The sequence below is a fragment of the Grus americana genome, chromosome 7 (assembly GCF_028858705.1).
Source record: "Grus americana isolate bGruAme1 chromosome 7, bGruAme1.mat, whole genome shotgun sequence".
Lineage (NCBI taxonomy): Eukaryota > Metazoa > Chordata > Aves > Gruiformes > Gruidae > Grus > Grus americana.
The window spans coordinates 8,750,369-8,776,202 of NC_072858.1; the positions used below are offsets into that span (position 1 = coordinate 8,750,369).

General features: G+C 37.6%; 1 protein-coding gene across 1 annotated transcript in view; it reads right to left on the bottom strand.

Annotated features, from left to right (window-relative positions):
* Nucleotides 1-25,834, bottom strand: part of ATRNL1 (attractin like 1) — a 520,884-nt gene that overhangs the window by 45,414 nt on the left and 449,636 nt on the right. The window contains exon 29 of the mRNA XM_054832653.1: nucleotides 8,160-8,274. Within this exon, the coding sequence (XP_054688628.1) occupies nucleotides 8,160-8,274 (115 nt within the window). The remainder of the gene's footprint in view (nucleotides 1-8,159; nucleotides 8,275-25,834) is intronic.

Consider the following 25,834-nt stretch of genomic DNA (forward strand, 5'->3'; position numbering starts at 1 on the left):
GACAGTTTTGGTTTGAACAATGAATAACTAGCTGTCAAAGAAATGTTCATAGTATTTAACAGTTTTTATTAATATGTCTCATTTTATTGAGTCCCTCCAGGGCAGGAAATCCAGTGATAAAGTTGTAAAACAACCATCTCTACCTCCTCCGTTCTCATTTTTTTTCTTTTCTTTTTCAGTTGATAGCTCTATAGTATGCAGGTTTTACTGTCCAATCAATAAGTTACTTTTGCCAAGATTTGCGGAAGACATTGCTAACATTATACTGCATGTCCTTCATATTAAAGTGTTTATGTCCTTTTCAGATAAATTCTTCAGAATATAAAGGAATCAAGGTTCTATGGTGAGAATGATGTAAAAACTAATTCATAACAGAATCACCTAAAATGCTTTAAAAGACCAGACAAAATCAATAACCACCTCGTTCTTCATCACTTACAAAGCTTACTATGCCAAGAACCACAGCGCTTTTCAGGTAGACCTTACACCCTGCAGGCTGCAAAAATAATTGCTTTGGGTTTGGGCTGGAGGAGGGGTGATGGTGGCTACTGGGTCTTATTATCTACTTTGTTTTTGCTTTGCCATAAATATTTTTTAAGTAAACATCAGCACCATCTGCCACTTACCACTGTGCTCTTTTCACAGTGTCAATACTATAAACACAGTCTGCTCCCTCATTTGATGCAGTGCAGAAGAATGGAATTAAGCAGAAAATAGACACTCCAGAAATAGGGCTTACTATTTAAAAGGAAGCAACTCCTTCAGTAAAATGATCTTCAGAATAGATTATTTCAGTTTCCACCAAGTCTTAAAGAACTATTTTGCTAAGCATCTCCAGTTAACTAAAAAGAACTCCAGATTTTACTTTTGAGACCTGGCAAACCAATTTCTCACTGTAAATAAGTTGAAGCTCCTGCTTAATCTATTAAATAGGAGTTTAGTTTTAGTTATTAAACTCTTACAAAGACCATTTTGACTTTCTCACACAGTTTTGAACTTTTCTATTTTTTGAGCATTTAACTGGCAGTATATTGGTAACTAATATGGAGTATCCCTCAAAGCAATTACCAAAATTACATTTCTGTACAAAATGCTTTAGGCATGCCTTAGGTTAGACAGGCAGATTAAACTCAGTCTTTATACAGACTAAACAGTAAAGGTACACATTCAAAAAAATCTGTTCCTAAGCCTTTTAAAATAATCCACCTTATCTGCAGAGCTTCTGATCAAATGAATATGGCCATGCACCTTTGCAAACTGAGCTATGTGAATTGTCACTGTGATATCCATCGTGGAAGCATCATTCATATAATGCAGATGTATAATATTTTCTGGAGAAAGGTGTTTTCCTAGGAATGGTGAATTATATGGCACTGTAAACCCTACTTTGGTTTTGGCCCAGATAAAATGCCTGACTCACTCCTGTATTTGAATACAAGTTCTAGACATCTGCACTGTTTTGCTGTAGTACATAGTTTGGCTTATTTCCAGTTGGACGTTGGCACTTCAGAGAAGTGAACAGAATTGAGATTTTTTTTTAATATTTCATAGGAGAAATCTTGTTATTTGTGATGGGAGGGGGGAATGTCCCTTCCAGGGATATTGTGAAGTTGTTTTTTCTCAGTGTTTTTATAATGCTTTCCCTGTTTACACATCACTTTATTCTATCTAAACAATATTGTTAGATTATAAATATAAAAATCTACTCCCTTGGTGCATCAGTAAGAACTTATGTCAATAAAACAGCAAATAATGAAAATAAGTCAATAGTTTGTCTCCAGAATTACAAAGAAGGAGAGATGACAGTCTAGAAAGGTGGAGTGGTACAGAACAAAGAACAGGATGATGCAGAGAAACATGTTTACTTCAATACACATGTAGGATGCCCAGATACGACTTTGATGGGACAAATAAACTGGCTAGGAAAAAACAGAATGCAGAACTATGTACTGTTTTATCTAGACTCACATCCTTTCACAGATTTCCTTTTCTCTTTTGCAATATCACTTTTAAGTTTCTTGTTTATATGTTTAGGGAGTCTAAATAACCTACCAGTTATGAATATTTTCCCATTTCTACCTCTACCCCTCCTCTTCTTCTCCCAGCATTCAGTACTCATGGTCTTTCTTCACTAAAGCCTGATATATATATATATATATAAATAATTAGAAGTCCCACTTCTAAATGAATGAACAAGAGAAATAAAGCCTTTTTATATGACTTCAGTACCTCTTCTTTAGGTTAAGCTCTTCTCTTTCCCTGGGTCCCTTTTGCTCAGTTAAAGGCTTCTTTTTTTGTCAGTAGGTATTAGGCCACGTAGCCCTTCAAAATGCTGCGTGCAAGACTATAAATACTTAATGCCACAATTTATATAGCATGAAACATATACTTATTGTAAGCATCATTCCAAAACAGATACCTTGCCAGCACTCTGCTCTAGTAGCTACCTGACATTATACCATACATACAGCTCTTGAAGCTGTAAATTGTTGTTTTCCAGCTTGAACAGAGACCACACTAAGGACAAACAAGATTAATGATGTGGACTAGTCCTCAGCTCTAAACAGAAGCAAGCCTCAAGCCCTTTTTATTTTCCTCTTTCTGAGTATAAAAAAAGGTCTACAAAGAGGTGAAATAGTGTACTAGAACATGTATGTCTGAGAAGAAAGGGGTTAAAATGGTCCTTAGCAAATGAGCCTCTGAAGTTCAGCCTCGCCTCATCAGCCTCACTGCTACTCAGTCGGCACACGGATTTACTTGCTAATGCAGAATCAGATTCAGGCATTTCCCTGTATTTCCTTGTCTTTTCCCTTTGAGTACATGAGAAATGCTAGAACCCTCAACATGCACACACAGGCCCTTAATAATATGTACTCCATACATCACACTGTACAGTGCAATTTCTATCTGTTATTAACTTTTTCATGAATTCATCCTGTATTTTCACTCCTTTAGTATTCTGTAAAGACCCTCCAACATGAAAAAAGGCCAAAAGAGATTAAACCATCTTCTGTACATCTACAGTATGTTTTCATCAACGTCTAACGTTTTTCTACAAGAAAATCTTTACTCATCCTTGTAGCCTTACTGACTTTCTATTGGGTTATATTGTAAGTGTGAAGGGACTGAGCAAGGAATGTGTTTGTAGCAGGTAGAAATTCATGGGACTTACTTGCCCCTGGTGTATGTCTGCAACTATTTCACTGCATACTGAGATAGGTACACATATGAACTCATTATACACAGAAAACCTCTAATCTATGGTTTGTTTCCAAGGGTTAGAACAACTGAGCAATATCATTAATTATAATACTCTATAAAACCTATCCGTTGTTTCATATTTATATTAATATACCTCTTATGTATTACCTTTTTTTTGTATTTTCATCAGAGAAAATTAGAAATGGAACCAAGAAAGCCCTGTTACTGAACACCCCTGCCCCCCATCCAGAGCTAATTGTCTTGTAGTACACTAAATGAGTCGTTATTCATTATGATGGTGAGTACAGGGAAGGCAGATGGCATGGTAATTTTATTGATTCTGTGATCCTACTGTAGCTTGCTGATTAAGTAGGATTGAACACCACGGTTAGTGTGGCCAGAATTACATGAAATTCTGTTTTGATTCAAGGATATCAGAGACTAACTTTCAGATAGCACTGTTGGAGAGGCCTGCCAAAATGAGATTTTGCTATCTTCATTTATACTTATAGCAAAAGAATATTGCATGCAGTCTTCCATGATGCACATTCTACAACTTCCATTGCAAAATTATTTCCACTGAAGTCGCTCTATTAATTACTATATTGTATTTAGTTCTGGATTTTAATTCCCAAGTGTTATTTTTAACTATTAAGTAAGATTCACCTCACATAGTCATAGCCATCTAGATGTTAGATGTCCTCCGTGGTTTAATAGATAGATACTCATATACATACACCTTCAGGAACCATTCAGCTCACTGTCTTATTCGGAAAACACCTTTACTGGGTGCTCTACCACCTCTACCTGCTTGGTAGGTAGGGAAATTTTGCTGTGTGAAAGTAACAGAACCTGTAAATAATTCGCAAATTACATTGTGCTTTAAAGCATTTAGTGGCCTTATCCAAGAACGATGCAAACATCAGAGGTTTATAAACTTATTGTACAATACCTCGATAACTCAAAGTGTGGGATTTAGTTGGCTTTAATAATAATGATGACATGATCACAATTCTTTTAACAGAATTTATCACACTACCAAGCTATTCTTTCTGTATGGCCCAATATATCACCAGAACTGTATTAAGACCTTGAAGGAGTTATTCTTGGTCTTTCCACTGCTGGTAATTCATTGGCACCTTTTTCTGCATTAAGTAATTTATATATTATCCTCTTGTGGGTTTTTTGGTTTTATTTATTTTTATTTTTTTTTGTCTAGCTTGTTTTGTTCAATACCCTTTGAGATATATAATTTAGTTCTTTCTAGAGATCTGGTTGCAGCTGCTCTCATTATTAGATCTCCTTTGATATTAAGAAGAGTTTAAGCTATTTAAAGCATGGGGTCAGACACTACAGCAATAATAGATGATCTCTAGTTTCCAATGTGTCATAAAATCTGTAAGACATGTATATGCATTGTGTATTATAATCTGCCCACAACTGCTTGAAGAAGTGATTTTTCTGATATGCACATATATTTATGCATGCGTATTGATATATATATGAATTGTACAGAGAAATGCTATTTTTTTCAAACCTCTCAATTTCCATCTGATCACTCAGGTACAATGCAGCCAAATGGGACAACTGAGGAATGAGGAAACCACATGTTCTATCAGTCAATCCGAAACTGAGAAATTTAGTTTTTATTACTGCTAAGCTTCCATGATATTTTTCATTGATCATTCTAATTTATAATGTGGTTCTAATTTCTGCCTTAATCCAAACAAAATTTCATTTAAAAACAATTGTTACTCTAGAGAAGTATAATCAAATTGTTAGGATCCTCTTCAAAACTTACACCTAAAAGAAAATGTATGGTCTACTGTGCTACACCTAACCTACTATGATGGTGACATTTATTGACATTCCAGATTTTTAGGATGTTTAATTCTACAAATCATTCCTTCACTGAAAAAAGTCCCTTTTTAAAGCATGAGTCCCAATGAGTAGTGTTTCTTTTCTGCAATAAATTCATTTTTATCAATATTTCCTCTGAATCTATATGACTCATCCGTATAAGACCTCTCTTAAACCACATAATAATCTCAAGCAGTTTAATTGTGTCAACCTAGCTGTTATTTGTATACTTAAGAGGATTAACACTTAGATTTAAGCAATGCTGTTGGATGTCTTGTTCTGTAAAGTTCTGAGTATTTTCTGCAGGAAGCAGAGAGCACTCAGATCTCCACCAGGACATATGGTCTCTCCTAGAGAATTTTTTGCCTTGAATAGCCTTTGGCCAAAGCCCACCATCTGTAGTTTCAACTTTTCTTCCAGCTGCTGATAAAGGTGAAGTATAGAACATATGCTGCAGAAAGAGTAACCTTTACATTAGGATTTGTTTTGTTGGGTTTTTTTAATATTCAGAGACATTTTTCAACAACATATTTGTTAATGTAAACCTTGGAAACAAGTAAAACTCACTTTTGATCAAATTCAGATCTTAGAAACATAGGAATACAATTCTAACAAGTCCAGTGGAGCGTAGACTAGTTATTTGTGGAATCAGCTTTCTTGATATTGGAGAAAAAGTAATGCAGAACAATACAGGCATTTCCTTATATTTCAGACACATGCATAAATGAAATCCATGGTCTCTCATTGCGAGCTGAGACTCAGTATCCTTGATGTATCATTTAAACAAATATGTTTGACACACTGTCAGTTTTAGCTAGAATGATCCCAATGAGCTTAAAAATCATTATATGCAAGTAAGAGAGGATTCTAAAATTGCTTGGCAAGACATAATTACTGAACACACTACTTCCATCCACCTAAATATCATTGTTTTAACCTAGCTTAGGTCATAAGGGAAACCAACTGCATAGCAAACATATGTCTGCCGCACAAAGCTTCCACATCATTTCAAATAACTTGGCACGGTGCACAGCATCTGCTCCCAGGAAGCCCAGGAAAGGAGCAGCAGGTAGTGCTGCAGGACAGGAATGAAGTGAATTAGTAGATCTACAGGTATGCCAACAAACTTGCATAATAGCTTCTGCCTAGACTATGCATGGTTACATACAGTGAAAGCAGCCTACGAGTATCAAAATTCATTACGCACAAGAAAAACGATTATAGCAATATAATCTAATCTAACGGTTGAATCAGCATGGTTGCACACCTCAAGCATTTCTATTTGCTTTTGACCCTGAACAAAGTGAAAGGACTAAAAATTTTAGATATTTTTAAATACTAAATGGCTGACGGAGACCATAACAACAAATGAAGGAATAGCATTTGAAATATAAGCCTGCAAAGCTGAGGGATGACGAAGTAGTAAGACAACAGGAAACATTCAAAATGACACATCTGCTGTGGTGTTAAACCCAACTCCTATTTCAAAAAGCCTATTCTGTCCACGTTTCACACACAAAGAACAGCATTTGCTTTAAAAAAACCCATACTTGAATATAGTAAATAGAAGCTGATTATGAAGTAACTAGATAAATACATTTTTACTGTTGATATGCACATCATAAGTAAATTTGAAAACAACAGAAAAAAAACCCAAACTTGTTAAGGGCCAATTTCAACAATTAGTTTTAATTTCCTTTCGTAATGTTTTTCCTTGTTGTAAGACTATGAACACCTTTGTTTCATTTTCATTTCCTTAAAACATGAACAGGGAATATGCTAAATATCCTCCCTCCCTCATTGCTCTCTTCAGACCACTTACGTTTATATGCTTCTTCCAGGAAATATATTTGACAAAGCATCAGTAACAATTTTATTTTCATAGCACTTCCAGAAATGATATTCCAAGCCATAAACACCATTTTAAGAACTAAGTCCTCATCTCAGAAGTCATGGTAAAAAATTAAATAAATAACCCTCCTCTCCCCCCAAAAATGAACTAAACCCCCCACATAAATAACAGATAGTCATCAGGCCAAAAGGAGAAGAAGGAACACTCAGCTGAGTTTATTTCCAACATAAGTCAACTGAATTTGCCTTCATCATCATTACTCAATACTTTTTAATCTCTTAAATGGATTTTTGAAGGTTAAAAGGATATCTTTTTGGCTCTTAATAATAAGTTAGCCTTAAAGCATATTTTCTGGCTTACAGGAGAATTTTGGGCACATATCACGCAGCTTACTGTTCATTACAAAGGTGTTCATTTTGGCAACAACTCCAATACATACTGAAACAGTAAACTGGTCATCTGTGCGGCGCCACAGTACTGGCTAAACTTTGTTGTCATGACCATTTTTGTATCATATCATTTAGGCAATTATTTCAAAGATCTTAAAGGTATATTCAGGTACCTTCTGTTTAGGAAGTATTTTATGAGTCACTGTAATGGTTTTGTACAACAATCTAGCATAGATAGGATAAGGTAGATTGCCATGAGAAGTGCTTCCAGATAATGCAAATGCTGCTTTAAAATGAGCTGGGATCATTTCCAAAGTGAACACCTTCCTAATGAAGCACATGCATTCACTCACACAATCCCAGGTTTCATCCGACAGGCATTCTGGGAAATGCTAATATTTTAATTGAACTCTGGACAGCATAGCATTGAGATTCAGAACGCAAAGGAACTCAACTGGAAGTTAGTGCACTAAACATCAACTTGAACTGAGAATACTCACTGGTATTCCCTATATAGCCTCATTTATAGCAACTGTAGAAGTGGACGCATATGAAATTTTTTGCCCTGAAAGAAAACGTTGAAGCAGATCGGTATGCACACGGATTGTTTCAGAAGGTCCTCATGAGATATACCATTGTACACCAGACTAGTTTGATCAGTGGGCTTCATTTGGGATACCACATCAAATTCCAAACAAAAATTTCTCATTAAATATTGGCCCTAAACTTATCAACTTCACTGAGTAGCCCCTTGTAGTCATCTGCTGTGACATTATCTTGGATCTGCATGGGTGCATTTGTTTAAGTAGACCGCGTTGAATGAGGACAGACATGATGCTCACCAACACGAGCCTTACCTGACTGACCCGGGGGTGGGACTCCCGATGATCCTCTGGGCAGACATAAAAATACCGTGAGGACTGCTGCTCTGTTTCCTGAACACGGCTCAATGGCAATCGGTTTAGGAGCACCCTGAAAAAGGAAGATACCTATGTAACATCTGAGATTTCCATTACATTTTCACTTGTACATCTTGAATTTATTTTCGGGTTCACTGCAACAGAAGAAATATATTTTTCCCAATTAGTTTTTTGCATTTAAACAGATTGTTCTACCTACGTTAATTGACTGAAAAATGGGCTTTAAAAGCCCACACTGTAAATCTAACCAAACAGAAAATATTAAATGATCATAAAGACAACAAAATTATACTTAATTTTATAGCTGAGAGTACCAGAATTTCACCTATTCTAATAAGCACTCATGTGAAAGAATTGCGCTTCAACAGCATCCATAACCTAGTCCTCCTGATGCCAAAACAATAAAATAAGAGCAAATCCATATTATATACAGATATATAAAGACAGCCAATCCTTCTTGAGTTTGCCAGACCAGTAAGTCTGCCTTCTGTGTGTCTCTCCTGGTAAGCAAATGATTTAAGGTAGGACCTTCCTGATTTTTTTTTTTTCATACGCAGAAAACAGGTGCAGTGCTACTATATTTAAATAAACTTAGAAACTCTCTGAAAATGTTGCCTGTGCAATTATCATCTTACTTTGTCTTATATAAAGCTATGATAACAGTGTTTTTGCTGGCAGGAGGTATGTGCTGTTACCAAGCATCTCTCTCTCATTAGCTATAGAGATCTTCCAATTTGCAGTTAGCTTTCGACTAAATGGTTGCTGCCGTATTGTTCTCAAGTTACCAAGACTGAGGACACTAGGAGCTGGAAAAAAAGCAAAGCAGTCTACAAAGCCATAGAATAATAAGTTTCTAATATGACAATGTTTCCATATTTACATGTTTCCACGTTTTGTGCTCACTAAGAGATAGGCATTTCACTTTTGAGAGCTAAAACGTTTAGTCAAGCACTAAAGATATTTCTAAAAACGTTAGGTCAAAATCAGCATAAGCATTTGTTTCTTTTTTTGTTTGTAAATTTTTAGACTGTCTGTCACATCCCAAGGCAAAATACAAGTTTGATGTTTTGATTCAAAATTCAAAGCCAAAAAACTTTCCATTTACATGCAAAATGCAATGTATATATAAATGTCAACTGATTCAAGTATACTAAGAAAAATGAAAGTTTAGCTAAGCTAAGTACACTGCAAAGTACTACATACAAAGAAAACAAAGGCGCTTCCATCATGTAAAGCAATTATCATTTTCTATTTTTCTACTTCCAAGTAACCAACATTTATTACTGCTCAGTGGAGATAAGGAAACAGAGAATACAGCAATAAATTGAAGAATAGATAAATATAGGGGTTTTTTACTTCATGGTCATATTTGAAAGGCATTTCTATAGATTCGAGGTGATAGCATTAAAATAACTCGAGTGAGGAATGTCACCTAATTTAAAATTGCCATGACATAATGAATGACAACTTATATTCACTAAAACCTTACCAAATGATGAAATGGAAAAGTAAAGCCCCAAAAAGCTTCAGCTAAAACCAATAACTTTTTTAAAAACCAACATAAGAAATATTTTCTGAGTGTACTGGATTTGTAGCATTTAATAATAATTTTTTGGAATGCATTGGCTCAATGCAGGCCAAAGGAACAGAAGAAGAGAACAGATTCTGAACTTAGGTAAGCTAGTATATATCTGTTGACTTCCATGGATCTGTTATCAGCAAAACATTGAGACAGGCACTGCTGGATGATATGATTCTATACTAAAAGCAACACAGAAAAGGGGAAAACAGAATAAGAACCCTGCTAATATTAGCAGCATTGATTGCACATACACAAAAGTAGTACAAGTGGATTATTGGAAAATAAATGGTGTGGGAAAGTTTTCTTATTAAGGTTTCTTTGACTTGCATATGTTGAAGGGCAATGTAAAAAACCATACAAAAGTAATGGTAATTCTTCCGATGATAACATTTAATATAGAAAAGGGCTTTGATGAGATCATTCAGATTAGCAGCTAGTCTCTGCCCTGGGCTGTTTAAATCTAATCAGACAAGTGTAGGTATGGAATAACATAATATAACACAGCACTGACAGCAGTGTGGCGTAGACATTTCTGCTTACTTCTCCCACTATTACGCGCTTTCATTCACTCCTACCTGTTGCGCTTTCAGTTGTCAAAACCTAAGGCTTCCCAACTGTCACACAGTCATATCACACCTCCCCTTGGACCTAAATACGTGCCCTTTCATTCCAGCACTTCTGTCTATAACTTTCTTCCCCAACCATCCAGATAGGGACGCAGCTCCATGCCAGTTAAGTTCGTCTCACTTCATCCCCGTGCTTTCTACGTCACCCTGCGTTGGCACTGCTCCTGCACCCTCAGTGCAAAACAGCCTGTCCAGCTCTAGGCAAGCTCCTGGAGCAGGAGCTGTGAATAGAGCAGACCAGGTGCTCTTCACGTCCATGGAGACACTAATGGAATTGCTAATGTGATAAACAGATTTTACAAATAAATACTTTTGCATGGGGTGTCATGGACCATCTTCCACTATATATTAGAACCTGAATCCTTACACAGCATTCCCGATTAAACCAGTTGGTATTGCTAACGCAAGCAATAGAGTGTTTAAGTCATCTTTCCTGATTTGTCACAATGGTAAATCAAATAACATGATTCCTTTCTATTTGAAAAGGCAGGCAAAATGAAATCTTCATTTTAAAATGTAATTCAGAACACAGTTTATGCAGACACACAACTGATAGGAACAAATTTACCATTATGCCTTTTAATTTGGTGAATAATTATTTTATTATAAATCAAAATGATGATATTTTCTATTGCTGTGTAATATAAAACCTTTCATTAACAGGCCCTGTCCTTTTCTGTTTGAAGTTTACACTAATGCTTTTCAAAACACAATTGGAGGAAATTAGTTCTGATAAAAATTTTTCAGAGCACCTCATCCAAAACCCAAATACAGTAAGAATTTTCTATTTCTGCTTGAAAAATGAGGATTCTTTACAGAACATTGTGACTGAAAAAGCAGATGCATTATCTTACCTCACATCGTTCAGATTCGCTAGCAAAAAAACCCATATGGGAGCACAGAGCAAATGATAATAATTTAGATACCCTGAGGTTTGTCAGTTGTTTAAAGATAAATACATAACCATGAATCAAAGTTATTTCACAGTGACATAACATGTTCTCTGAAATGTGCCATTTATCATGCATTTTCCACAGGTTTTTTTGAAGAGATAAGGCACGTGTTTGTTTGCCCAAAGCACTTAGCTACCATGATTTACTTGCTACAATTATATTATTTTTTTTCCCCTTTGTACAGAAAGTGACTTACATTTTTGCCAAAGAGCACAAATGACAATCACAGAGTTAATAAAACTTTATCTGTAGAAGACAGAATAAACAAACACTTCTTTATTAAACAATGTTTTGCTCTCATATTCGCTTTCTTACACACAGTATGACAGAGAGAAAGAGGTATGTCAGCTGGGAAGGTGAAACAGAAAGGGGAAGAGAACCAAGAAGGAATAAAAGGGTGAAAGAGCATATATTATTACTGATAGCGAGAAAAGAAAAGTCAATGGATGTAGAAAGAAGAAAAAAGGGGAGACTGTAGGGAATAAAACAGAGAATAATAATTAAAAAAAGATAAGTTTTTATCCAGAATTTAAACGTGCAGTCATATCTTTATTCACAGAAAAGAAGCAGCAGAAGTCATCTTCCTGAGGTCCCACATTTTTATGAGAGAAAAGGTTCTCCATTCTCCAGATTTATTTTTTTTTTTTTTTTCCCTGAAAATCCTACAAAGTCCTAGCCAAAGTCCAGCTGCCTGGGTGAGTCTGTGAGCTTTGGAAAGCCTCTTTGCTCTTCCCAATCTCTTTCTATGAGAAATAAATTTTGGCTGGATTTTTTTTTCCCCTGTACAAAGGACAGATGACAATACTACCATTACTGGCATAAAAACATAGGTCAGTATATGTCATATTCATAGCTGTATTAAAAATATTTGGTTTTAAGTAACTTAGCACATCTGCTTTGTAATGACAAGAAAGTAGCAAAGTGCATTGTGTTATTTGGCTGTTTAGGAATAACACAAAAGAGCAGCTTTAAGAGTTCAGACCAAAAAGAAGCTGGGAGGTGTGTGCTCTTATTCTTGGAGGGCAGGACAGGCAACAGAAGGCAGCGGCACGAAGAGGTGAGAAGAGCAGGAGAACACAACGATGACTAAGGGGATGTTGATGGAGCTGCTATAAGGGTTCAGAACCTCTTTGGGGAAACGTACTGAAACTTTAGCACGGATTTGTATCTTTCAATGAAAATATTTAATACTGCGAATACGGGAAGATGGGAAGTGTAGTGTTTTGGCTCTATCTGTATTCCAAGAAGCGGTGTGTCTCAGAAGTGCTATAAAACTTTGGATTTTCAGTACTAATATCTATATATATTTTCTGTTCAGCATTCTAAGGTAGTTGCATCCAATTTTTAAAAGTGCGTTATTATACCATAAGACAAATAGATCACGTAAGACTAAATGGCTCCAAACTCATGCCAAAAAAGCAATTAGAAAATTGAATCAAGGAATTAAGGATTAATGTGAGCATGTTACACCTGTCAGCAGTAATAAGTATTTTGACAAGAACAGAATAAAGTTTGACAGTGTGCACAAATACAGATCTGATATATAAATCAAGTATTAAAAGGCAAACAGCTATGCATTAATCACTGTAACGTTTCCCAACTAAAATGGTCTTAGTACTACTTACAAGAATTCATTAAAAATAAAACTTCATCTTTTCTTCTTAAAAAAACAGCTTGACTTGTACTTTTTGTTTTAGTAATAAATGATGCCAATTTAAACTTAGTTTTTAATCATGTTATTAAAACAGAATTAATCTGGTGAATTCCACATAAACTAAGCTTGATGGCTCGGCAAATAAACAATCAAATTGTTATGACAGGATTAGTACCAGACTCAGAATGTAAATAGTGACTTTTCTGGAGTTCAACATGCAAGACTTCAGAGGGGAGAAAAGAAAACAAGAAACAAGACTGTGTCCTCTGAAGAGGTAAGAAATGTAGAAAGGGAGGAAAGGTAAAACTTAGACTGTTGTACTACAAGTATTCACATCTTCATTTCTCTTCACTTCAGGCTCCTTTCCTGAATTCTTTGCTTATTTTCTGGGTTGCTTGATTTATTTGTGACAAGGAAATCTCAGATTCAGAGAAGCACTTGAGTAACTAAGTTGGATTTTGGTCAGATTTAGATATCTACATGCAAACTCAAAACCCTGTTAATCTTTGTTTCAACATTAAAAGTTTCCCAATAGCTGAAGCTCTCCTCTACCTGCCCAGGCCATCCCTGTCTCTCTGAGACCCACTGAGGATTCACTAGCATGCCTCCAGCTGCCCTGGATGCAGAGCTCAGGCTAGGTAGCTCTTTTCAAACCATGTTACCAAATGAGTTGTAGCCTCTTTTAAAAGATGGTTGAAGGCAGGGGTAGCTCTGTTCTTCGTGGAAGGAGAATCAGTCCTGGTTTTCCTTTTCTGCTTTTAACAAATGCTTATTTGAGGTGAAATACTCTGACCTGTAGTTAAAGCTGCAGAGTAAAATGCTGTGATCGCTCTGACCATTTTCAGTGCAGTAAAGGCAGATTTTTCAGCAGTGCAAAAGAAGAAAAGAAAATTCATTCTTTCAAATTCACAGAATTCCATTCATGTCATTCGTTGTTGGCTTTTTTGGCCATTTTGCTAGAGAAACTCCTAACGTCCCTAGCACAGTATCCTGCCCAGAGAAGGAGATGGGAAACTCCCACCTGTAGCTAACCTCCTCTGGTGGGTTGACCCTGGCTGGAGGCCAGGTGCCCACCAGAGCCGCTCTCTCACTCCCCTCATTCACCAAACAGGGGAGAAAAGGCATAACGAAACGCTTGTGGGTCGAGATAAGGACAGGGAGAGATCACTCACTAATTGTTGGCACGAGCAAAACAGACCAAACTTAGAGAGGGAATTTATCTAATTTATTACTAGGCAAAACAGAGTAGAGGAATCAGAAAATAAAATCAACTCTTAAAATACTTCCCCCCACCCCTCCCATCTTCCCGGGCTCAACTTCACTCCCGGCTTCAACCTTCCCCCCCTCAGCGGCACAGGGGGACGGGGAGTGGGGGTTACGGTCAGTTCATCTCATGGTGTTTCTGCCGCTTCTTCATCCTCAGGGGGAGGACTCCTCTCATCGTTCCCCTGCTCCAGCATGGAGTCCCTCTCACGGGGTGCAGACCTTCAGGAGCAAACTGCTCCAGCGTGGGGTCCCCCACGGGGTCACAAGTCCTGCCAGCAAACCTGCCCTGGCATGGGCTCCCCTCTTCACGGGTCCACCGGTCCGGCCAGGAACTTGCTCCAGCGTGGGCTTCCCACGGGCCGCAGCCTCCTTCAGGTGCCTCCACCTGCTCCGGCGTGGGGTCCTCCACGGGCTGCAGGTGGAATCTCTACACCCCCTCATCCTTCCTCCATGGGCTGCAGGGGGACAGCCTGCTTCACCATGGCCTTCACCACGGGCTGCAGGGGGATCTCTGCTCCGGCGCCTGGAGCTCCTCCTCCCCCTCCATCTGCACTGACCTTGGTGTCTGCAGAGTTTCTTACATCTTCTCACTCCTCTCTCCGGCTGCAAAAGCTCTCTCTCAAAGTGTTTTTCTTCTTCTTAAATATGTTATCACAGAGGCGCTGATTGGCTTGGCCTTGGCCAGCGGCAGGTCCGTCTTGGAGCCGGCTGGCATTGGCTCTGTCAGACACAGGGGGAGCTTCTAGCAGCTTCTCACAGAAGCCACCCCTGTAGCCCCACCACCACCAAAACCCTGCCACGCAAACCCAACACACCTCCATTCTATCCCCACCTGACTTTCTCCACGGTCATGTGCCAAGAAAATCAAAACCAACAGTAATGTCATAGGAATGAATAAATGTTGTCTGCTCCTCCCAGCAGAAGCCCACCACTTTCACAGCACCCGCTGCTGCCCTAAGGAGAACCCGGCACTTGTTGCAGAGTGCTGAAACTAAAGCACTGCCTCAGACAGAAACAAAGACTGTAATCAGTATTGCTGTTTTCTTAGACTACCGGTGCTATACCGCATTGCTATTCTAAATGTTGGGTACCTATCAACTAAGTCATTAACATACCTTTGAGTATGAGCTTCCAACCCACCCAAAAGTTTTGACAATTTTCTCCACAGATTTATTCAATGAGTAATGAGCCTTAATGATAGTGCAACAAGAAAAAAAAAAGTTTTCACCAAACATTTGTGTGCCAGGACAAATATACTTTAGGAAATACCGCAACAGAATAAATAAGCAAGGCTAGCGTTCTGAACATTGCTTTGTGACTGGCATAGGAAACACTAGTTCTTCATATGACCCTAGGGTTTTACTGAAACTATAAGCATCCACTAAAGATTTTCATTTAATCCATCCCGTAAAGTTCCTCTCTTGCAATCAGTGAGTTGAAAGCTTTACCTCATCTAAACCTACAAGATTGGGACAGAGCCTGAGTGTCCTCAACACTTCGGGCTTCTACACTGCACCTTTGTTTGCCTGAGGATGTCTCAGTGATTTCTAACTTTGGTTAATTAGGTCCCACTAACCAACGCGAGGTACATAACCACGTTGCCTACAGCAGTAAAAACTGGAGAACATGTTGGAGTATCTTACAATTCTTCCACCTGTACTGAAAGAGACTTGAGGTCTCTTGCCTTGCTCCTGCAACTGAGTCAACCAGCCAGTGCTGGAATGAACCAGTTTTCCCTGAAAACTTCTATAGTGCCTAATGGAGCCAAGACCAACAGGCTTATTGATAATAAAATGCAACCTGACCAAAATTATACTAACGTTTCCTATTAGAGGGGTTTTTTTAATAGTCAATTATCGTTCCATAGTAATTTTGCCCCATTGTTTTTGTAGACTATAAATCTCCATTAATTTCCTTGTTTCGAAATAGCTATGGAAATCTTAGAATATATTGGTACATTATTTTCCATAGGAAAAACAGTGGAATTAACAATAAAAAGAACACATTATGATTACCAAGCTATGATTATGGCCCCCATGAGCAAAATACTTTGTTATCCTTCAATTTATTGTCTTACCTATCTCAACTATATCAATAAGCAGTGATAAACTGAATTCTTTTTTGCAGTCTTTTCCGAGTAGAATATGGTTGTTAGTTATCAAAGGTTATGTACTGATGTTAAATTTATGTATTAATCTGAAAGTGTTTATGCTCAGAAGAGCCATATTTTTATTATAAGAACTATATTTATTTGCAACAAAGTTACTCTCAGTTAATCTAGTAAGAGACTTCATTTCAAAACATAATACTGTGTCATATAGCATTTCATTAGCAAGACAGTTATGAATTGACATTCTGATTAAAACTGATTTATTAAGACAAAGCTATGAGAAACACCTGCAGACACATTTATTTTCAATGGGGTTTCCAGAAAGAACTGCAAGTCAGGTTTCCTATTCAGCTTTCATCCTACTGCCTAGAGGTTGCTTTTTCTGAACTGTGACACTAGCGTGAACCATCCTGCAGTTTTCTTGACTTTCACAAGTGGCTGAACAGAACACAAGACATTGAAGTTAAATCAAAATATCAGGTAGCTGCAAGGCACGTTGCATTTCATTTCTTTTTCTGTGTGTCCATGTATGCAGTTTCCTGTCTCTTCATACTGTTAAATAAACTTGGGTTTACTTTACTTTTCCATCTTGCCCATTAATAAGACTAATTTCAGGTGAATCTGGAAAACATTGAACATAACTTACAGGGGATGGTGTGTGTAGTAGTTGCACTGGATTACTGCCAGAGGTAGCCCCAAGAGCCTCCGGAACATTCCCCTATTAAGCTGTATGAGTCTGATTAAAGGCTGGCAATGCTAGCGTCCAGTTTGTGAAAAGAAATTTATCTTGGCAGTAGCTAGCTAGATCCTGTTGGGAAAAGCACCTGAGACCGTCTGTCTGTGGCACATACCAAGCATCATGTATCCCCAGATACTTTCCTGTAAATTCTTCCTACTTCCATTTCAAATTCTGTAAGACAAAGTGGTGCTGTGCAGTGAAGTGATGCTAATGGGCATTTGTTTCCCAGATGGGTATGTCTGTTGGATCTCCAAAGATTAGAAACAAGAGATGGAGAACTCTGGTATTCCTTCACAATTCAATCTTAAAGGCTCTCATCTGTGAAAACTCACATTTCTCTGGTGATAAATTACTGACAGTCCATCACTGTTTGAACTTGGGCCAATCACTTAAGACCAGAGATCATCACTCCCATATATCACAGTGGGTTAACTTTACCCCAGACTGCCTGGCAGAAGAGGACATGGTCCCTCGAGAGTCACTGCTACCTTTTCAGGGTGGGAAAGGTGACGTACTAGGCACCGTTTAAATTCTGCTAACAAGGGTGGCTTTGTTGGCAGGCAGGGGAATGCTGAGCTAAGGATGAGCACAGTACAGGTTACTTTCATTGGGAAGCAAACTGAGTCAGCTACTGATTTCTGAAATGTCCATGAGGTGGATAAACTCGGGTTGTCCTTTGCTCAGGGTGGATCATAAATTTTCAATCTGTCATTGTGGCAATGAATCTCGGCCAGAAGTCAAAAGTTCTGAGTAGCAGGTGCCTTTTGTGACCACAGAGATCTCATTCCTGCAGCTGTGCGGCATCCTAGAGTCATTAAAGCTAAGGTTTGATTATTATTTAGGTAATCTATGCCAGACTTGAGGGTTAGGAAAGGCAAGTGTCCCAAAATTATTATGCTGTATTTTGCATTTCTTGCAAAATTGGAAAGAAAATATAGCACACCATATGTCATCCAAAATACACTTTTAGTGAACTTTTCTTCAGCAATGCCTTTTAAACCTCTTTTGTGACCTCCTGGCCACATGCTGGATACCTAGTGAATGATAAATTAAAACATTTATACCTGGAATCGTAATAATAAAAAAAGAGAACTAAATCAAGACACATTGTGAAAACTAGCTGTCAGCAGAAGGGATTAAAGTGCAAAATTGGCAATATTCGTAATGCAGGATAAAATGCTAATGGCACCAGAATAACAAATTACTTTCTATCATGACAACTTACACAGATCACAGCCTACTGAATGTAGGGAGGACACGAACCGAACATCTGAAAGCATGACATAGCTTTTATTTTGCTTGTCCTTGCCATGGTCCAAGGACAGCTGTAAAATGAGTACACCATAGCCAAAAACACTCTGAAACAAATTATCCCTATTTAAGATCTGGAAGTCTATAGAAATTTTCATTCTAGTGACTGTGTGTGGATATTGCGGATCGGATCATAGCTGCTCCAGCAGCAGGAAGAAACAAACAACAAGAGATTTCTCTATCCCAAGGAAAATGTATGTGATGGCAGCAAAAGGGAACCTAGCTTTGCTGCGTTACATAGCAGGAGCAGCAGGATGTGCTAAACTGAGAAGCAGTTCTGGCAGTAGTTGCTGCCAACGAGGTGGAAAGGGAGAGGGCAGGCTGGCAGGCTTGTGAAAGCACAAAGCAGAGCTTTTTCAAGGTGTTGCGAGATGCGTCTCACTTTCCTCTCTTAAAGACCTCTGTCACCTACTCTGCCCATTCACCAACTTGAAAGCATAATTGGGTACAGTTTTTCACTTGAATCTTATGAATTAATTCACATCTCAAGTATCTATGAGATAATCCTCAGCTGCCTAAATCGGCACAACACTCGAATAACAAACTATGCTGATTTATACCAGCTGCGAATCTGATACTATATTATTAATTTCTTAACGGTCTCCTTGAAGAATTCTGCAAATAAATTCAAACTCAAGTATTATCACTTAATATTGCTTTCCAAGATGCTCCCCATCAAGATTGTTAGTACTTACAGTGGTCACAAACTTATTAGGAACTTCACTGAAAATACAGAAGAAATAAAACTTACAGGATCTAATCTTGCAAATTAGACACATGAGAATTAGAGTTTAAAGAAACTGCTGCATTAAAGCAAACAGGATTACTTGCATGAATGAAATTATTTATGCATGTTACTCATGTTACCTTAACATAACTGACAGAATATTTGTTTTATTTAAAGAGGTAGCTTTTTTTAATGTAACAAAATAAGAAAAAGATTGCTCCTTGAAAATATGACAATATCTGCATCATTTTTACTACACCAGTAAAGAGCTACTGCATAAAGTATTTGCTGAACCCTGCTTACTTATTCCACTTACATGGAAAGTAAGTGTGGGGTTTTGGGTTTTTTTAAGTACCATATTCCAAGCCTGATTAGCCCCTTGAGCACTGCTGACTGAAAATGAGTAGTACAGAAACATAGTCTAGCTCAGCTTACACTTCTGTTCCATGTGTGTTTCCTATGGCACAGCAGGAGCTTCCAATTATTTATATTTTAATTATTTTCTTCAGTAAGGTGGTACACAGTCACTACCAACAAAAATCATCATTCATGTTCAATTCTATAGTCCCCATCCTTATTGCATGAAAGTGCAGAAAAGCTTGTTATTTTGCTTCAGGAAATGTTCTCACTTTAAATTTTACATTGTAAAATTTAGCAGCAGTGATGACACTTGAAACATCTTTTCTTCAAAAGATATACCATTTTCACAGCAGATTGACCACCTTTTTTAAACAGTTTCCTTGAAGATTCACAGATTTGTGAACTTTTCAATAGAGTTTCCTTCAAATCCTTGCATTCCATGAAGCTTTGTACTCCATCTCATATTTTTCATATCTAACCAAATGATTTCTCTTCCCCTAATGTTAGGTATAGAGTTTAATCCACTGCCAACAGTAAAACAGAGTGATGTTCAACTTGTACTTTAGTAAGCAGAATAGTATCACACGTTTACTTTTGTGCTATATGTAAACTCTGATTTATTTTAGTAGTTACTACTATTAGGCTAAGGATCTTGCATTTCACCATTGCTCTCTGACTCCTCTTCCCTTTTCCCCACATCTTTCCAGTTTTAGGGTGCTCTTTCCATGGAAATAAACGCCCCATATGAAATGCCACTGACCAAAACACTAAGCAGAAGGAGCAGGAACTTATTTACTTAAACAAGTGTCGAGATTTGAGATCAGTCATCAAGCAGATGTTATTTCTGAAGCTGAAAGTATTCATGATGATTGTTACTATAGAAACCAAGCTTTGTAAAATATTCCAAACAAACACTTCTTTATTAGCCTGCGCTGTAACTACAGCGCTCTGCATTACGCTGCACCCCACGGTAAGTTATCAACCGTGCATATTTTCTTTCTGGTTATTTGCTTTCAGTAGTAACCACAAGACAGGATTTCTATAGGTCTTAAAAGATAGCGTATCACAATACCAGCCATCCATAAAATGACACACACTGTACTCATTCAGCACTAAACTCCCGTCTGTTTCATTTCCCCCCTCCTGTGGGCAGCCACTCAAATCAGTGTTTCCCTGTTCAGCAACAGTGAAAAACAGGAACCCACTGCTAATTCCTGTGGTTAGATCAGCAGCACAAAACCAGCAGTGGTTCCTAAATGCCAGCCCCAGCCTCTTTAGCAATTAAACCATGCTGCATTCTTAGTAGACTTTGTGAAGCATGTGCGTCACTCAGAAGGCATCTTTCAATGGCTCGTCATATCATAAGCAGAAGTTTCAGACTTGTTGCTTTATGTGTTAATCATGCCAGAAGAAAAAGAAAAAAAATGAATCCCGGTTCCAGGGAAGTCAGTGGGACTCCAGCAGTGCATCCCCAGGGCTGGACCAGGTCACAGCCATCACTGCCAGGTGACTTCAAAATGCAACAGCCTGCGTCAGTGGGAAGGGGCAGCAAAAGTCCCAATAGCTCAACCTGTGCCTGGTATTTTAACCACCTCCATCTCTTGCTGCAATTAAACAACCCACAGCCAGATAACAGGGCAAACTCCTGAAGTTAAGCAAGTGAAAGCTGTCTTCTTGTTATAACATGTGGAAAGTAAATCTGTATTTAAGGATATGCAAGGAAATTAGAAGGAATTTTATTACAGAATGAATGCATCATATGTGGATATTGGAAATATTCCTTCTCTGAGGCCTGTCTCCTTTCACAGATAAACCCTTAGAGAGGATAAGATGCTACTAATACTTCAAAATATAGAGATGTTCACGACAGGTATGGTAGCAACTTCTGATTATTATAATTAAAATTCCAAAGCTGTTTCATTCTCAACTTATTGTCATGTGGCAATCTCCTTTAAGTTTCTATAGTGTGTTTCTATTCAAACAGGACAATTTTGCCCAAGTCTTTCGAAAACTTCTCGGCTATCTTTGAGATGTGGAACAATTACAATTTTTTCCTAACACCAGTTCTATCTGAGGCTTACAATTTAATTTAAAACTTGGCCTTGACTCAGGTAACATTGAGGATTCCTGCCTTTCAGTATTTAAAACAACTCTGTTTTAAAATGCAGTGATACAATCAGAGCACAATTAGATTTCCATAAGAATATACAGAAGTATGGAACTACATGTACCACTGGTATCTATTTTAACACACAATACTGCCTTAGTGAGGAAAGCATTAAGCAAAAGAGTGAGCATCACTAAGGAGCCAGTTAAAGTTTTAGTTGTGGTGATTTGTTCTTTCTGCAACGGTATGATGATGATAGTAAAAAAAATAATTGTAAAAAATTTTAAGCATGAAAAATGCATGGCAAAGGATGTTCTGGAAACAGATCACAGACAAAGCAAGAGTACTGCAGGCACGTTTTATGAAGACAGCGACAATTTAGAAGCGATTGTGTGGGACTGAATACAAAGAATGCAATTAAGGCATGGCACATGTCCTGATGGACCAACATCCAGAAAGGAAAGTGCTGTAGTTAAACACTGTAGTTACAGGAAGGTTAAAGGTTCAGAGAACATACAAGCTACCGTTAAAATGGTAGTTACCTAGGCACTATACTCAGAACTTCTTAACAGATTACATAAGCTTGAAGTACTTCATGCTTTCTCCATGGAGGAAAAGTTATAGATCGTTGCAGATAACTAGAGATAGCTGAGTCTAACATGACCAAAGCATGCCAGATCCTCTGGATAGGGGCCCTCAAGGGATTACAACAGATAGCAACAATTCTGACCTCCTCCTATTTCCCAGCTTAACTGAGCAGGTTGCCATTTACAGCTGCATTGACTTAGGGCAACCTCCAGTACCTGCCTAGAGCAAGCCAAACTTATTCCTCTTATTGTGCAGCAACTTTGCTTTTCTAAGGGCTTTGGTTAGTTGGTTTTTGCTTTTTTCTTGCTGTATTCCATATCGAGAGGAGACAATGTAAAAAAAAAATTAAATACGTACACATTTATACACACATGCTGATATACCACACACACAAGTACATGTCATTATTTCTAACTGTGCTATCAGAAGTCTCTAGAATGTTATGTTGAAGCAAAAATGTAAGCATAACAAAAACTATGTCAAAGACCTTGAAAGAGAAATTGTCTTGAAAACTTCCTCAGTTGCAGACAGAGCAGTTTCTCGTAATTCCCCAAATGTCTATTGAAATGTGGTGCACTAAGAGGTTCTAGAGCCATCAATATATTTAAGAATTTCATAGATGTCTCTTAATTCTTTTTGATCATAAATTGCCAGAATGGTTTCTGTTCTTTCCAGTTCCCTTGTCCCTGATTCTTCTGCTGTGACATTTCTGGATGACTTCCAGTTCTGATTGTTGTAAAGTCCTTGTTTTTGCAGAATCACCTAGTGTTGAAATTTGCAATTCCAAACACTATCTTTTTTGGTCTGTTTATCAGCTAACACTCTTTGCTCAAGCAATCTTTGCCCTTCACATTCCAATTGGTTTTGTCCTCATTCAAACTTCTATGAATTTACCATAAGTAATGTACGTTAAAATACAGATGAATTTTTCTTCATTTAAGAAAAAAGTTATCTTTGTGTAACCTTCAGTTATGGAAGGTAACTGAATACATACATAATGACAAACTTAATTTGGTGGATTAACGTTTAATCCATTTGATCTTCATACTATTGAGTTTTACTTTTACATTTTATTTATAACAAATTTTCATGTCCACCTTTAAGGCTTCTTCGTATAGTTGTAATTTTCCTCCAGTTTGCCTGGTTTTGGTCATTAGAGTTTCCTAATATTCAGTGAACTGCTGAGCAAGCTGAAGATGTTAATTGGATATATCACTATTTTTCTTGTAAGAGCTTCTTATTAATGGCTGCTCACGTGGCTGATATAGATGTTAACCAATTCGCATCTGTTTTTTTCCCAAAAAGAAAGACACATTGTTGTGAGCTTTTACAAAGATCCTGGTCTTCCAGAACACCAATGGTCACACACTAGAAAGTTCTTTCATATTTTTTAGTTTTTAATCAATGTTTATCAGTTATATTCCTTTAGTATTGTTTTCAAAGCTGCCGTCTACCTAATTCTATACTGAAGCACTTTCCACACTCTGCAGTGACTGCAGGAGTTTCTGAACAGCTTCGAGCAGGGTAACCAACCTCCCTAATAAGTCTTGTCTCACACCGCCTCCTGGGGAGCACACTCATTTAAGCACACTGATGTAATGAGGATTTCTTTTTTATTATAACATGCAAGGCATTATATACTTAAGGCACTATATATTTTTTTATATATATATCCCATACCCAGTATGCTGTTATGGACCACATATGTTCACAAAGACTTGACGCATAGCCTCTAGCTCTTTTCTTATGGGCTGCTCACAGCCATGACAGAGACAGACACTAAGTTATTGTCCACACTTAAGAGCAATTTCTAGCACAAAAGGAAACCATCTTCTCCATTCTTACAAGCAGATAACTTACTGATGTGTGTCAGTAGGCATTATTCATTTTTACCACACAGAAGCAGATCAAGGATGCCACTCAATCACACGGAAGGGATTAGAGTTACTCTGAGGCACTTCCAGTTCTGCCACCATACCTATTTCTCATCCTTCCCTATTCTGTTCAGTACCGTACTTGAACTATTGAAAATTAGGGTTATTACTTAGATTCCTTCTAACCCACACCAAAGAAGATTTTGTGTGACGACCATGAATATTGGACCATCTGCACAAAATATGTACGTGGAAGAGACTGCTTTTACATAGCAAACAGAAAACATGACAGAATCCACGTAACTTGGCATTATACGACTTTAGAGGTGATAGTCACATTTTGATTTAATGCTAATATCTCAGTGACAATATTTTATGCTTTCCACCAATACTTCAGAGAGGGATCATTGTGACATGTTTGAAGCACTTTGTTTTTAATTCTCCAATTGTTAGAACTGTTTTCTGGACAACACTTGTATGTAATTAGTTCCCTACTATATAGCCTTTAAGAGCTGAGCAGGATCATTAGAAGTTGAAAGGAAAATAAAGAAATAAAATGAACTTGTTAATCACCAAAGGTAGGAAAAACCCCTCCAAAACGACAAAAGCAAATCACCAAAACCTATGAAGGGGGAAAGCAGAGCCACAAATCAGAGATCTACCCTGAGGATGTTCATCTTCCTTTTTCTGCAGTTCTACTTTTCTCTGACTCAGTGATCTCCCTCAAAATCCAGTTTTGTTATAGCACATCTATTTCATACTGATTGCAACAGATTGTATAACATGAGACATCATCTCTTTGCAGTTCTCCAGATTCTTCTGAAAGTAAACTAAGCAAATAATCTAAAAGCTTGTTACCAGGGTTCTTAAAAATGGCACCTACCACTGTCTTTCCTTTCTATTACCATGTACATGCAGATGATTAAATTGATGTTCTCCTGTATCCCACATAGGCCATTATCATACCTTTTGTGTCAGATAGAACCCATTGCATGCCTCCATTCACCTGTTCCATACTTTAAAAAAAACCCAAAAAACCAACAACAACAAAACACCACACTCTTTTGGAGACCTATTCTGACTTTAAAAAAAATCTAAAAACATTTTGTAATAGTTATTCCCAACTCAAAATGCCAAGGCACTTTTCCATTTTTAAGATCTGGAATTCATCTAAAAGCTCATAATGCATATGCTTGAAATTTCATTTTGCCCCAGTGAGCATTTTTGGGCCTGCTATCTCATGACCTTAGGAGCTGTAAATTAAAGGGTTGGATAACCTAAATTGGGAGATTCACAGCTTTCCACTGAGATACGCAGCATCTGCTTCAGAACTTCAAATTTAGACTGATACAAATGAAGGAATTAGCTTTATAATCTAAGAATATAGGAACTAAACCCATACCATAGTTTTTAATTTCTATTTTTTTCTGATGTGAAACATGTGGCATATGCATAATGTATGGCAATGCGATCTACAGAGCTTTTATTGATGGTTGTTTGGTGTGATCTATATAACTCATATATTGCTCATTTATGAGTAATGCAGTCCTCCCAACTCTTGCTCACACACATATAAAAGATGAAAACATCCAATGAATACCACTTTAGGAAGGCCACATTATTCTTGAATGTCAGCTTTTGCAAGTCATGCTGAAGAAGGCATAACACTAACAGACGTCACGCAATTACGCACTTCAAATACATCACGCATTTTA